Here is a 14,471-nt window from a genome sequence, read left to right as displayed (position 1 = left end):
AAGAAAGAGCTGAAATTGTGGAAAATCAGACACAAGCTCTTATCATGCAAGTGGCTAACCTGCAACAAAAGGTGCACACACAGCCTTGCAAGGTGTTTACTGTTAAAGTGAGGGCATTGACTGTAAAAAAATGGGACTTCTGGGAGAACCCTGATGAGGCTGGGGGCACTCGGCTCCTAAATTCTGATGAGCCTTTTTTTGCCAGAGGAAATAGCCTCCCCAGTCCCAGTGGTGGCAACATCACCAACCCATTCCCTCCCCAACCCTGGCGGCTGTCAGCCTTTCTACCATTGTCTGAGATGTATCCAACACTGCCTGAAGCAATAGTGATGGCCTCCCAAGCAGCTGCCAGGCAAGGCAATGCTGATTCACCTCAGGACCTACCCCCAACATCTGTTTGCTTCCAGGTCTGTAATTAAATTCCTGGCAGACCCCTAAAGGTGAGATTTAAAGTGTGACCCACTATGAGGTGTACTACACTCCCACGATAACTGCTTGAGTTTTCTAGTTTATATAAGCCTCCTTGGAGAACAGGCATGGGAATGAATATTAACGGTGTGGGATAATGGTGGAAGAAATGTAAAGTTGGATCAGGCTGAATTTATTGATTTGGGCTCACTACGCAGGAATTCTGCAATTAATGTTGCAGCTTGGGGAGTTTTTTTTTTTTATGTGTCTTAAGGACTTTTAAAAAAAATTATAAAGTTCTGGGGTACATGTGCAAAACGTGCAGGTTTGTTACACAGGTATACACGTGCCATGGTGGCTGGTGAGTTAAAAAAGGTTCTCATAGTTTATTTGCTTGGTTAGCTGAAATATCAATTAAACGATGGGCTCAAGGCCAGGAGCAGTGGCTCATGCCTATAATCCCAACACTTTGGGAGGCAAAGGCAGGAGGATCATTTGAGGTCAGGAGTTCGAGACAAGCCTGGCCAACATAGTGAAGCTGCATCTCTACTAAAAATATAAAAATTAGTTGGGTATGGTGGTGGGTGCCTTTAATCCAAGCTATTTGGGAGGCTGAGGCAGGAGAATTGCCTGAACCTGGGAGGTGGAGGTTGCAGTGAACCGGGACTGTGCCATGCACTCCAGCCTGGGTGACAGAGCAAGACTCCATCCCTGCACCCCCCGCCACCCCCTAAAAAAGATGGCCTTCTTTGAGAAAGCTGGAAATGCCTGATCTCCCTTGATTTAATGTAGAGGAAGGGATCCAAAGGCTTAGGGAGATTGAGATGTTAGAGTGAATTAGTCACTTTAGACCTACTCATCCCAGCTGGGAGGTTCCAGAAGACATACTCTTGACTGATGCTGTGCAAAATAGATTTACAAAGGCAGCACCTGAATCCTTAAAGAGCTCTGTTATTGCTCCTCTGTATGCCAGATTTTACGGTGGAAACCATGGTCACTTAACTACAAAATTTAAATGCAACAAAAGTAATTGGATCCCAAGGTGGCAGGGGCCAAGTGGCAGTACTCAACTGTCAAAGGCAAGGTGGGCGTAGTTACCATAATGAACAGTAGAGGCAAAGCAGCAATCAGAATAGTCTGACTCATATAGAGCTCTGGCATTGGCTAATTAATCACAGTGTTCTGAGAAGTAAAACTGACAGGAAGCCTATTGCATTATTAACTTATATAAACAGAAAACTTCCAGGTCAAGTGAACAAAAGACTGATGTGAATTATTAAAAAAAGATTCACAGCTCGTCATTTCATTTCCAGACCTTGAACTACTTACAAACCCAGAACCCCTTGAATGAAGGGGAGGCTGGGTCCTCTTGAGGAATGACCCCACTACACTACTGACAATTTATGCTATTGATCTTTCTCCCATACTTCCCCAAGGAGACCTTTTACCAGGATAATTGTGCATTGGGGAAAGGGAAATGGTCAGACATTTTGGGGACTACTGGACACTAACTCTGAGCTGACACTGATTCCAGGGGACCCAAAATGTCATTGTGGTCTTCCAGTTGAAATAGGGTCTTATGGAGGTCAGGCAGTTAATGGAGTTTTAGCTCAGGTTCGACTTACAGTGGGTCCCGAGACTCATCCTGTGGTCATTTCCCCAGTGCCAGAATTGGCATAGACATACTTAGCAGCTGGTGAATCCCCACACTGGTTTCCTGACTGGTAGAGTGAGGGCTATTTGGTGGGAAAAGCCACATGGAAGCCATCAGAGCTGCACTACCTAGAAAAATAGCAAATTAAAAACAGTATTGCATTCCTAGAGGGATTGCAGAGATCAGTGCCACCAAGAACTTAACAGACACAGGGTGGTGATTCTCACCACATCCCCGTTCAACTTCCTATTTGGCCTGTGTGAAATACAGATGGATCTTGGAGAATGACAGCGGATTGTCATAATCTTAACCAAGTGGTGACTCCAACTGTGGCTGCTGTACCAGATGTGGTTTCATTGCTTGAGCAAATTAATACATCTCCTGGTACTTGGTATGCAGCCATTGATTTGGCAAATGCCTCTTTCTCCATTCCTGTCCATAAGGCCCACCAGAAGCAATCTGCCTTCCGCTGGGAAGGCCAGCAATATACCTTCACTGTCTTACATCAGAGGTATAGCAACTCTCTGGCTTTGTGCCATAATCTTGCTCCCAGAGATCTTGATCATTTTTCCCCTCCACAAGGTATCACACTGGTCCATTACATTAATGACATTATGCTGATTGGATCCAGTGAGCAAGAAGCAGCAAACACAATGGACTTTTCAGTGAAACATCTGTATGCCAGAGGATGGGAAATAAATGACTAAAATTCAGGGACCTTCTACCTCAGTAAAGTTTCTAGGAGTCCAGTGGTGTGGGGTCCATTGAGATATCCCTTCGAAAGTGAAGGACAAGTTGCTGTACCACGAAAAGAGGTACAATGCCTAGTGAACCAATTTGGATTCTGGAGACAACACACCCCTCATTTGGGTGTGTTAATACTGCCACTTTATCGAGTGACCCAAAGGACTGCCAGTTTTGAGCGGGGTCCAGAACAGAAGGCTGTGCAGCAAGTCCAGGCTGCTGTGCAAGTTGCTCTGCTACTTGGGCCATATGACCCCACAGAATCAATGGTGCTTAAGGTGTCAGTGGCAGATGGGGAGGCTATCTGGAGCCTTTGGTAGTCCCCAAGGGTGAATCACAGTAGAGGCCTCTAGGGTTTTGGAGCAAGGTCCTGCCATCTTCTGTAGATAAATATTCTCCTTTTGAGATAGCTCTTGGCCTGTAACTTGGTTTTGGTAGAAACTGAATGTGTAACTATGGGTCATCAAGTCACTATGCGACCTGAACTATCATGAACTGTGCTTTCTAACCCATTTAGCTATAAAGTACGGCGTGCAGAGCAGCATTCCATTATCAAATGGAAGTGGTATATACATGATCAGGCTCTAACAGGTACTGAGGGCACAAATAAGTTCCATGAGGAAGTGGCTCAAATGCTCAGGGTCCCTATTCCTGCTACTATGCTTTCTCTCCCCCAGCCTGCACTGATGGCCTCATGGGGAGTTCCTTATGAACAGCTGACAGAAAAAGAAGAAAAGGACCTAGTTTATAGATAGCCCTGCACGATATGCAGGCACCACCTGAAAATGGACAGCCACAGCACTACAACCCCTTTCTAGGACATCTCTGAAGGGCAGTGATAAAGGGAAATCTTCCTAGTGGGTAGAACTTTGAGCAGTACACCTTGTTGTGCACTTTTCTTTGAAGGAGAAATGGCCAGATGTGCGATTATATACCGATTCACGGGCTGTAGCCAATGGTTCGGCTAGATGGTTGCAGACTTTAAAGAATCATGATTGGGAAATTGGTGACAAAGAAATCTGGGGAAGAGGTGTGTGGATGGACCTCTCTGAGTGCTTAAAAACTGAAAATATTTGTATCTCATATAAGTGCTCACCAATGGGTGACCTCAGCAGAGGAGGATTTTAATAATCAAGTGGATAGCATGACTCGTTCTGTCAACACCACTCAGCCTCTTTCCTCAGCAACCACTGTCATCGCCCATCAGGCTCATGAACAAAGTGACAATGGTGGCAGAGATGGAGATTATGCATGGGCTTTGCCACATGGACTTCTAATCACCAAGGCTTATCTGACTACAGCCACTGCTGAGAGCCCAATCTGCCAGTAACAGAGACCAACACTGAGCCCTCAATATGGCACCATTCCTCGGAATGATCTGCCAGTACTTGGTGGAAGGTTGATTACATTGGACCTCTTTCATCAAGGAAAGGGCAACAGTTTGTCCTCACTGAAATGGACACTTACTCCAGAAATGGGTTTGCCTATCCTGCATGCAATGCTTTTGCCAAGAGCAGCATGCATGGACTCACGGAATGCCTTATTTACCATCATGGTATTTCACACAGCATTGCCTCTGACCAAGGTACTCACTTTACGACTAAAGAATTGAGGCAGTGGGCTCATGTTCATGAAATTCACTGGGCTTACCAAGTTCTCCATCATCATAAAGTAGCTGGACTGATAGAACGGTGGAATGGCCTTATGAAGTCAAAATACAATGCCAACTAGATGACAATACTTTGCAGGGCTAGGGCAAAGTTCTCCAGAAGGCTGTGTATACTCTTAATCAGTGCCCAGTATATGGTACTGTTTCTCCCATAGCCAGGATTCATGGGTCCAGGACTCAAGGGGTGAAAGTCGAAGTGGCATCACTCACTATCACCCCTAATGATAAATTCTGCTTCCTGTTCCCATGACATTACGTTCTGCTGCCTAGAGATCTTAGTTCCAGAGGGGGGAATGCTGCCACCAGGAGACACAACAATGATTCCATTCAACTGGAAGATTGCCATCTGGCTGCTTTCAGCTCCTCCTACCTCTCAGCCAGCAGGCCAAGAAGAGAATTACAGTGTTGGCTATGGTGACTGACCCGGACAGACTCTCAAGATGAAATCAGTCTACTACTTCACAGTGGAGGTAAGGAAGAGCATGCAAGGAACACAGGAGATCCCTCAGGGCATCTCTTAGTATTGCCATACCCTGTGATACCAAACTACAGTGGCCCAATCCAGGGAGGACTACAAATGGCCCAGACCCTTCAGAAATGAAGGTTTAGGTCATTCCAGGTTTTTAAAAACCCACGGCCCACCAAGGTGCTTGCTGAAGGGAAAGAGGATACAAAATGGGTAGTAGAAGTAGTCATCAATACCAACTATGGTCATGTGACCAGTTGCAGGAATGAGGGCTGTACTGGTTGTATTTCCTCCTCATTTTGTTAAGAACATGTGCATGTATACACTTGTACTAAGAAAATATCTTCATTTTATTTCCTTTCTTTTTTCTTTATCATGTGAAATAAGATTTATTGACTTCATATCAGCATTTAAGTGTTGTCAACTTTATGTAATAGCATTTGGGCTGGGGACTGATGCACTGCATGAAGGACAGCTGTATTATGTTAGGCATAATTATTACCTTATTACTGTCTTTATTTGAAGATTATGTATGATTTAAGATGTGTATGGGCTCAAGTTGACAAGTGGTGGACTTCTGATGGTTAATATTGAGTGTCAACTTGATTCAATTGAAGGATACAAAGTGTTGTTCTTGAGTGTGTCTGTGAGGGTGTTGCCAAAGGGGATTAACACTTGAGTCAGTGGACTAGGAGATGTAGACCCACTCTCAATCTGGGTGGGCACCATCTAATCAGCTGTCAGCTCAGCTAGGATAAAAGCAGGCTAAAGTCACTTCCTCTTTCTCCTGTGCTGGATGCTTCCTGCCCTTGAACATCAAACTCCAAATTCTTCAGCTTTTGGACTCTTGGACCTACATCAGTGGTTTGACAGGGGCTCTCGGGCCTTTGGCCACAGACTGAATGCTGCACTGTCGGCATCCCTACGTTCTGGGATTCGGACTGCTTCCTTGCTCCTCAGCCTGCCGACATTCTATTACGGGACTTCACCTTTTGATCATGTGAATCAATTCTCCTTAATAAACTCCTTTTCATATATACATCTATCATATTAGTCCTGTCCTAGAGAACCCTGACTAATACAGTGGGCTTAAAATATTCAGTAAACTATGCTGTAAACAGATGTACTGTCACCCAGGCTTTGTTGTTCTACCTATAGAGCACAGGCACAGTGTATTTAGTGTAATCTTTACAGGTCCTAGAATTTTTGGCATGGTAAATGAGCACTGGATTCAAGTTAAAGTCATTAGCTGCATTAGTCCATAGCAGAGAGTAAGCTTGTCCTTTGAAGATTTGAAGTCAGGCATTGACTTTACTCTAGCAATGAAAGTCCTAGATGGCATCCTCTTTCAACAGAAGACTGTTTCATGTGCTGATACATTGAAAATCTGTTGTCTGGTGTAGCGACCTTCATCAATTATCTCAGCTAGATCTTCTGGACAGCCTGCTACGGCTTCTATATCAGCACTTGCTGGTTCACCTCGCACTTTCATGTTATGGAGAGAGCTTTCTTTAAATCTCATGAACCAATCTCTGCCAGCTTCCAACTTCTCTCCTGCAGCTTCCTCTTAGCCTTCAAATAATTAGAGACCTAGGCCCTTGCTCTAGATTAGGTTTTGGCTTAATCAAATGTCACGGCTGGTTTGGTCTTCTACCTAGGCCACTGAAACTTTCTCCCTATCAGCAATAAGCCTGTTTTGCTTTATCATTCATGTATTCACTGAAGTAGCACTTTTAATTTTCTTCAAGAACTTCTCCTTTGCTTACAAAATGTGATGCATTGTGCAGAAACTGTTTAATGCAATAGGAGTAGCTTTTGGTCCATCTTGACTTTCAACATATCTTTCTAAGCTTAGTGGTTTATAGCTTTTGATTTAAAATAAGAGGTATGGCCGGGCATGGTGGTTCATGCCTGTAACCCTAGCACCACGGGAGGCTGAGGCAGGCGGATCACGAGGTCAGGAGTTTGAGACCAGCCTTATCAACACAGTGAAACCTTCCCTCTGCTGAAAATACAAAAAAATTAGCTGGGCACAGTGGTGCACGCCTGTACTCCCTGCTACTCAGGAAGCTGAGGCAGGAGAGTAGCTTGAACCCAAGAGGAGGAGGTTGGAGTGAGCCAAGATTGTGCCACTGCATTCCAGCCTGGTTGACAGAGTTAGACTCCATCTCAAAAATAAATAAATAAAAATAAAAATGAAATAAAACAAAATAAGAGGCATGTGACTCTTCCTCTCACTCAAACACTGAGGCCACTATAAGGTTCTTAATAGGCCTGACTTTAATACTGTTGTATTTCAGGGAAGAAGAGGGCCTGAGATGGGAAAATGACTGGTGGGTGGAACTGTCAGAATACACATATTTTATCTTCTCATACGGAAGTGGTTCGTGGTACCCCAAAACAATTATAATCATAACATCAAGGATCACCATAACAGATACAGTAGTAATACTAAAAAAGTTTGAAATATTGTGAGAATTACTGAACTGTAACACAGAAACATGAAGTGACCATGCTATAGGGAAAATGGTGCAAACAGACTTGTTCAATGCAGGGTTGCCACACACCTTCATTTTGTAAAAAATGCAAAATCTACAAAGTGCAATAAAGCGAAGCATAATAAAATAAGGTTTGCCCCTCTAGACCCAGTACTCAATAAAATGCTATCAAAAAGAATCCAGTAACATATTAAAAAGCATTATATACCATGAACAAGAAGGATTTATGTCAAGAATTCCAGGTTGGTTTAACATACAAAAATCAATCCACCCTGGCCAAGCATAGTAGCTCAAGCCTGTAATCCCAGCACTTGGGGATGGTAAGGTGGGCGGATTGCTTGAGCCCAGGACTTTGAGACCAGCCTGGGCAGCATGGTGAAACTCTGACTATATAAAAAATACAAACCTTTAGCTAGGCATTCGTGATGGCTGGCGCCTGTTGTCCTAGCTACTTGGGAAGCTGAGGTGGGAGGATCACTTGAGCCCAGTTGGGCAAGGCTGCAATGAACCATGACTGCACCACTGCACCCCAGCCTGGGTGACAAAGCAAGACCCTGTCTCAAAACAAAACAAAACAAAACAATAACAACAAAAAAACCAATCAATCCAAGTAATTCAGCATGTTAACAAACAGGATACAGAACAAAAGCTATGTAATCTCCATATATGTAGGAAAAAATCCCTGACAAAATAAAATTTTCTTTCATGGCAAAAACAGTGAACAGGCTAGGAAGAGAAGAAAATGTCCTTAATCTTATAAAAGATATCTGTAAAAAATCCACAGGAAACATCATACTTAATGGTGAAAGGCTAAAAGCTTTCCCCCAGAATGCTTTGTCAAGAACAAAACAAGGATACATGCTCTTGTTACTTCTATTCAACACTATACTGAAGTGTTCTAGCCAAAACAATAAAGCAAGAAAAATAAATAAAACACATCCGGATTGGCAAGGAAGAAGCAAAACTCTCTTTTTATATAAATCACATAATTTTGTGATATGTAAATTTAATTTAGATTACCACTGTATAATCTTGTATATTTGCATATAATCTTATATACATAATTCTAAGGAATCTATATACAAATATTAAGAGCTAATAATCAAGTTCACAAGGTTACAAGATAATAAATATACAAAAATGAATTTTATTTCTAACCAATAGAACGAAACAATTCCAAAATGCAATTTAAAAAATCACATTTACAATGGCATCACAAAGAATGAAATATTTATAAAAAATAAACTTGGAAAAGTAGAAGAGTTGTACACTGAAAACCACAAACATAATGAAGACTTAATAGGAACATGTCCTCTGTTCACAAACTGAAAAACTTAATATTGTTAAGATGGTAATACTCCCCAAATTGGATCAACAGGTTCAACACAATCCCCATCTAAATTCCAGATGGCAGTTTTATAGAAACTGGCAAGCTGATCCTAAAATTCACATGAAAATGCAAGGGACCTTGAATAGCCAAAATAATCTTGAAAGAGAACAAAATCGGAGGATTGGCACTTCCTAATTTCAAAGCTTACTGTAAACACAATAGTCAAGACTAGGTGTTACTGGATAGACATGTAGAACAATGGAAAAGAATTCAGTCCACAGTTTATTTTTGATGAGTACCAAAGCAACTCAATGGGAGAAAGAATAATATTTTCAACAAATTATACTGGGGTGACTGGATATATCAATGCAAAATATGAAGCTGAACCTCTACCCCACACTATATATAAAAACTCACAGTGGATCTTTGATATAAATATAGGAGTATATTAACTCAAAGTGGATCAAAGATCTAAATATAGGAGACAAAATTATAAAACTCTTAGAAGACATGTGTAAATCTTATGACCTTGGATAGGCTATGATTTCTTAGATATGACACTAAAAGCACAAACAAGAACAAAATGGATACACAGAACTTCATGAAAATTAAAAATTTTAAGCTTCAAAGAACACTATCAGGCAACAAAGACAGTCCACACAATGTGAAAAAAATATTTCTAAACCATATGTCTTAGTAGGGTCCAATATTCACCATATATGAAGAACTCTCACAATTCAACAAAGACATGCTAAATTGTAAAAATAGGTAAATGATCTGAATAGACATGTCTACAAAGATGATGTTACTAATGGCTTATAAGTATATGACAAGATGTTTAGCATGATTAGTCACTAGGAAAATGAAAATCAAAACACTGAGATACTATTTCATAACCAGTAAGATTACTATAATAAAAAATGAATGTAGATAATAACAAGAGTTGTGGAGGATGTGAAAAAACTGGATTTATTGCATTTGGCAATGCAAAATGCTATAGCTACTTTGGAAAACAGATCAGCTGTTCCTCAAAAACGTAAATATAACACAGAGGAAGTGGTGAATACATGCAGCCCTAGCTACTCAGGAGACTCAGGCAGGAAAACTGCTTGAGCCCAGGTGTTGGTCCAGCCTGAGCAACATAGTGAGACTCCATTTCCATACACAAACACAAAGTAAAGAGTTTTCTACTGTTAAATTGCACAAGCCCAAAACTTCAATACAGTGTTAAATAGCAGGGAAAGAGGAGGATAATGTTTCGTTCCAATTTTAGTTAGAATGCTGCTGGTGTTTCCACATTAAGTATTATGCTGGATTTAAACCTAGGATATATGTGTTTTACATTAAAAAAAAAACATCAATTCCTGTTTTCCGGAATATTCATTTTTTGTTCCTCTTTAGATTAACAAGTAAATAATATCAAATGATTTCCTAAAATTGAACCACTTTTGCATTACTGGAATAAATGCCATGACTGTCATATATCATTTTCTTAATGTAGCATAAGATTCTGTTTGATGCTTTTGTATACTGATATACGTGAAATTGTTCTGTAGTTGTATGTATGTACCTTTGGTATGATCTTCACATAATTTTTATCTAGATTAATACCATACTCAAAAATAATTTGAAAACTGTCTTCTTCCATGTTCTGGAAAAATTTATAAAGCATTGAGATGACCTGATCTTAAAAGTTTTGGTAGAATATTCCTTTGAAATCTTCTGAGCTTAGTGCTTTTACTGAGCTTTCTTGATGCCTTTTCATATTTCTTTAGAAAAAAATGATGGTGAAACTTTTCTACTTCTTCTGGGACAATTTAACAAACCGGATTTTCTAAGGAAACAACCCATTTCACCTAAGTTGTGCAAAATAAAATCTTAGCATTTTTAAAATTATCTGTTTCAATAGTTATTCTCCCCCTGCCATGTCTTACATTTTAATACTTTCTCTGTTATCCCCTTCTCTTCCTCCCATTCCTACCCCTACCAATTAGGTTAACCAGTGATCTGTCTACTTCGTTGACTTTTTCAAAGAACCAATTTTTTTTTTAACTTACTTTTTAGTACTATTGTTTTTGTCTTCAACCTCATTAATTTTTTGCTTTAATCTTTATTATTTCCTTCCTTGTTCTTTATTCTTATTTGTGATTTTTCCTAGCTTTCTTTTGATGAAAATGTAACTTATTTTTTCTTTAATTTATGGCTGTAAACACATAAGGCTGTTGAGTCTTTAGAAATTCTGAAACTTTACTTTCTTCACTTTACCTCTAAAGTTGTTTAAAAGAGCATTTACATTGCAGGTAAATAAGATTTTTTAAATGTTTTGTTATTCATGTCCATCTTTATTGCATTATAATAAAATTTTTTTGGTATTATTTCTACTTTATGGAACTTAGTTTTTGACTTAATACACAAAATTTTTTTGTGAATATTCTATGTATACTTGGGAAGAAATTACATTTCATGTTATTTGAGAATCGAGTTCAATATATATTCATAAAATATCCCTGGCTGTGCTTTCAGGTCTTTTATATCCTTACTTATTTTAGATTCACTTCACTTATCTTGGACTAAAAATGATGTGCTAATTCTGTGTATTTGTCCTTCTAAATTCTCTGTAGTTTCTGTCTAGAAAAATGGTTGCTAATGTTATCTGATACACAGATACTAGCAGATGTTACATCTACATTATGATTTATGGTCTTTAACACTATGAAGTAGCCCTTTTCCTCCCTAATTTTTACCCTAGCTCACATTAGAATTGATCTTGGCTTTCTTTATTGTTTTCGTTTGCTGTCCATACCTTTTCTCACTCCTTTTAGTCTTTTAAAATTATTTTATTTTCTTCTGAATATATACAGCTCAAACCCGAGTCTTGCTTCATGAACCATTCTGGCCATCTGTTTAATAGGTGAGTTCAGTGTTTTTACATGTCCTACAATGACTCAGATATTAGTGTCAGCTTACAGAATTTTTTATTTTTCTTTCTTCATGTGGTCCATTTTTTTTGCTTTGTAAAATTTTTCAGTATTTAAGATAGTTTGTCTTTTTATTGATTACTAGTTTTACCTACTACTTCTTATGATGTCATTAGTTCCCCTTTTCCTTAGTTAGGTTGTTTGGTATTCAGGTTTCAAACGATACCTTTGATTCCTACATAATACCTATGTGACACTCAATGAATTTTTCCTACTTCATTTCCCACTCTTCTCAACCTTCACTCTGCTTTAGCCTTAGATAAAATATGGCCAATGCTCACAATTACTCCTTTTGCCATTTATTAATTGCATGAAATGTTCCATTGCGTATGAGGGTGGGCAAGTAGGGGAACATATGTGGCCCATCATCTTTTGTAGATAAAGTTTTACTGAAACACACCCACACTAATTCATTAATATGCTGCCTATGGATATTTTTGTTATAATGGCAGATATGGAAAACTGTCATAGAGACCATATTGCCTGCAAAATCTACAATATTTACTCTCTATGTCCTTTACAGAAAATGTTTGCTGACTACAGCTCCAGTAGATTATTCCAGTAGTGCTTTAAATACAGTATTTCTTTAGGTTTTGCATGTTTAATTATGTTTTGACCACTGTCATACATGAAATACAACTTGACACAAAAGTTTCACTTATTCTTTAACTTCTTTGAAAATGTTGCTCTGGGGTTGTCTTTCTTTAAATGTTCTTGTTGAGAATTTTGATTCATCTGATTTTTATCTTTGTGACTTAGTATTTTTGTCTTGAGGTCCACTGGGTTTTCCCTTTCTTAAAATTATCATAGTTTTACCAGGATGTCTCAAGGTTTGCTTCTGTGTCAATTATCCCAGGTACATAGTGACCTATATAGTTTCAAATATATTTCTGGAAAGTTTTCTCAAATTATAGTTTCAATATGTTCCACTATTTTGTTTTATTCTTTGGAGCTCCAATTATACCTGTATTGGATTTTTTGTTGTTCGATCATTGTTTTACCAACAACTTTTTTTCTTTACCTTTTCTACAATTTTATCTCATTTTCATTCTCTTTGCCATTTTCATAGCTTTCTCCAAAGACTCTTATATTCTTAGTCAAATCTGTTCTCCTTTGAAATTAAGCCTTTATTTTTAAGAGGATTTCTTTTTCTAAAATTGTATTGCTAAGTTAAGTTTCAGTTCCCATCTTCCTTTTTATCTATTTCTTTTTGAATGTTCAGATTTTTTATCAGGTGTTTTATCATATCTGTCAATGCTTCTTTTAAGAATACACAATTCACTTTGAAGTGTTATGATGTATCATTCTTCTGTTTTTCTACTTGTTTTGTTTTTAGATAGAATTTCTAATGTCCTACATTCTATTCATTTTGAATTACTTTATATTCCCAAACCAGCAATTACTATACATAAAAAACTGCTGTATACAGAGAGAATCTGGATGAAAAGAATCCTTATACTAGTATAGTATATTTTCTTTAATTAGTAGTGCATTTTGAATGGTAGAATGGAACGAAGGGTTGATGTGCTTTCAGTTTTGTGATTCTCTTTTGTTTCTACAGGACCCTTAATTTCTTCCATTTATTAACAAGATTCTAAGTAATATTCCTTCTAAGTCACCCTTGTCTTCTTCAGAAATGGTACCTTGCCAAGACTGCTACCTCTGGTCCTGTGATTTTAAGGCTCTTCTTTTTTATTTCCTAGTATCAAGTACTCAGACTTCAGGGATTTTTCATGGAGTACAGGGATTTTTAGGGAAGTGATATATTATGATGATACTGTAATGAAGGATACATGACCAGGTATTTGGCAAACCTATAGAACTGTAAAACATATGCAAAACGATCCTAATGTAAACTACGAACTTTAGTTAACAATAATATATCAATATTTGTTCACCAGTTGTAACAAATGAAACACACCAATGAAAGGTGTTACTGGGGAAACTGAGCAGGTGTGGGAGAGTGATTATCTGGGAATTCTTTACTTCCTGTTTAGTTCTTCTATAAATCTAAATCTGTTCTATTAATTGAAAATTAAAACAAAACAAAAAATTGAATTAAGTGAAAATCTATTATTTGACTTCATGTTTTTTCCTTTAAAAAGCATTCAGTAGATGGCACCAGTAGCACTATCATAGCACATTGCAGCCTTGAACCCCAGAGATCTTTTGAAATAAGAAATCACTAGATGCACTGTATAATTCATAATGCTTAGTTTTGATGTTGATACATGCTCTTGAGATCCTATTTATTCATTAATGAATAATATAATTGATGCTCTGAGAAAGGTGTGTTGAAGACAAATTTAGCTGCAAGTTTTATCACTGAGTAAGTAAATAATCATGGAAATGTAGGAATACGGATCTGCAGAATTATGGAGCAAGAATAATTTTACATTATGGGTACATTTTTAAACTCCAACTCACATTTTGACAACTACATAGCACCTTCATTTTGCACTTCTTTACTACTAGTGAGTATCTCATTAGTAAAACTGTTTTTCTCCACAGATTAAAAGCATTCATGAAACATAGTATCAAGGTATTTTAAAATATATTTTCTCCTCAGGCCAGGACAGAATAAAGTATTAAGTCTTTCTTAAAAACAGAGGGTGAAAACTAATTACCCACTATGTAACTAACTGCCCACTCACTGGCATTCAAACTGACATACTCAATATGCAGTTTCATAGAGAACAAATCAAGCAGTCCTGACTAAAAAAA

General features: G+C 38.4%; 1 protein-coding gene across 15 annotated transcripts in view; it reads right to left on the bottom strand.

Moving 5' to 3' along the window:
- LCORL (ligand dependent nuclear receptor corepressor like) overlaps positions 1–14,471 on the bottom strand; it is a 189,901-nt gene that overhangs the window by 82,866 nt on the left and 92,564 nt on the right. The window contains exon 1 of one of the 15 annotated variants that reach the window (XM_017540571.2): positions 7,846–13,866. The exons of the other annotated variants lie outside the window; for them this stretch is intronic. Coding sequence (XP_017396060.2) covers positions 7,846–7,951 — 106 coding nt within the window. The 5' untranslated portion in view covers positions 7,952–13,866. Of the gene's footprint in view, positions 1–7,845; positions 13,867–14,471 lie in introns of those variants that run through there. 15 annotated transcript variants of the gene reach the window in all.

This window comes from Cebus imitator, unplaced genomic scaffold (genome assembly GCF_001604975.1).
Source record: "Cebus imitator isolate Cc_AM_T3 unplaced genomic scaffold, Cebus_imitator-1.0 Scaffold127, whole genome shotgun sequence".
Lineage (NCBI taxonomy): Eukaryota > Metazoa > Chordata > Mammalia > Primates > Cebidae > Cebus > Cebus imitator.
Note: the sequence above shows the minus strand (reverse complement) of the source record. Positions and strands in the feature narration are given on the sequence as shown.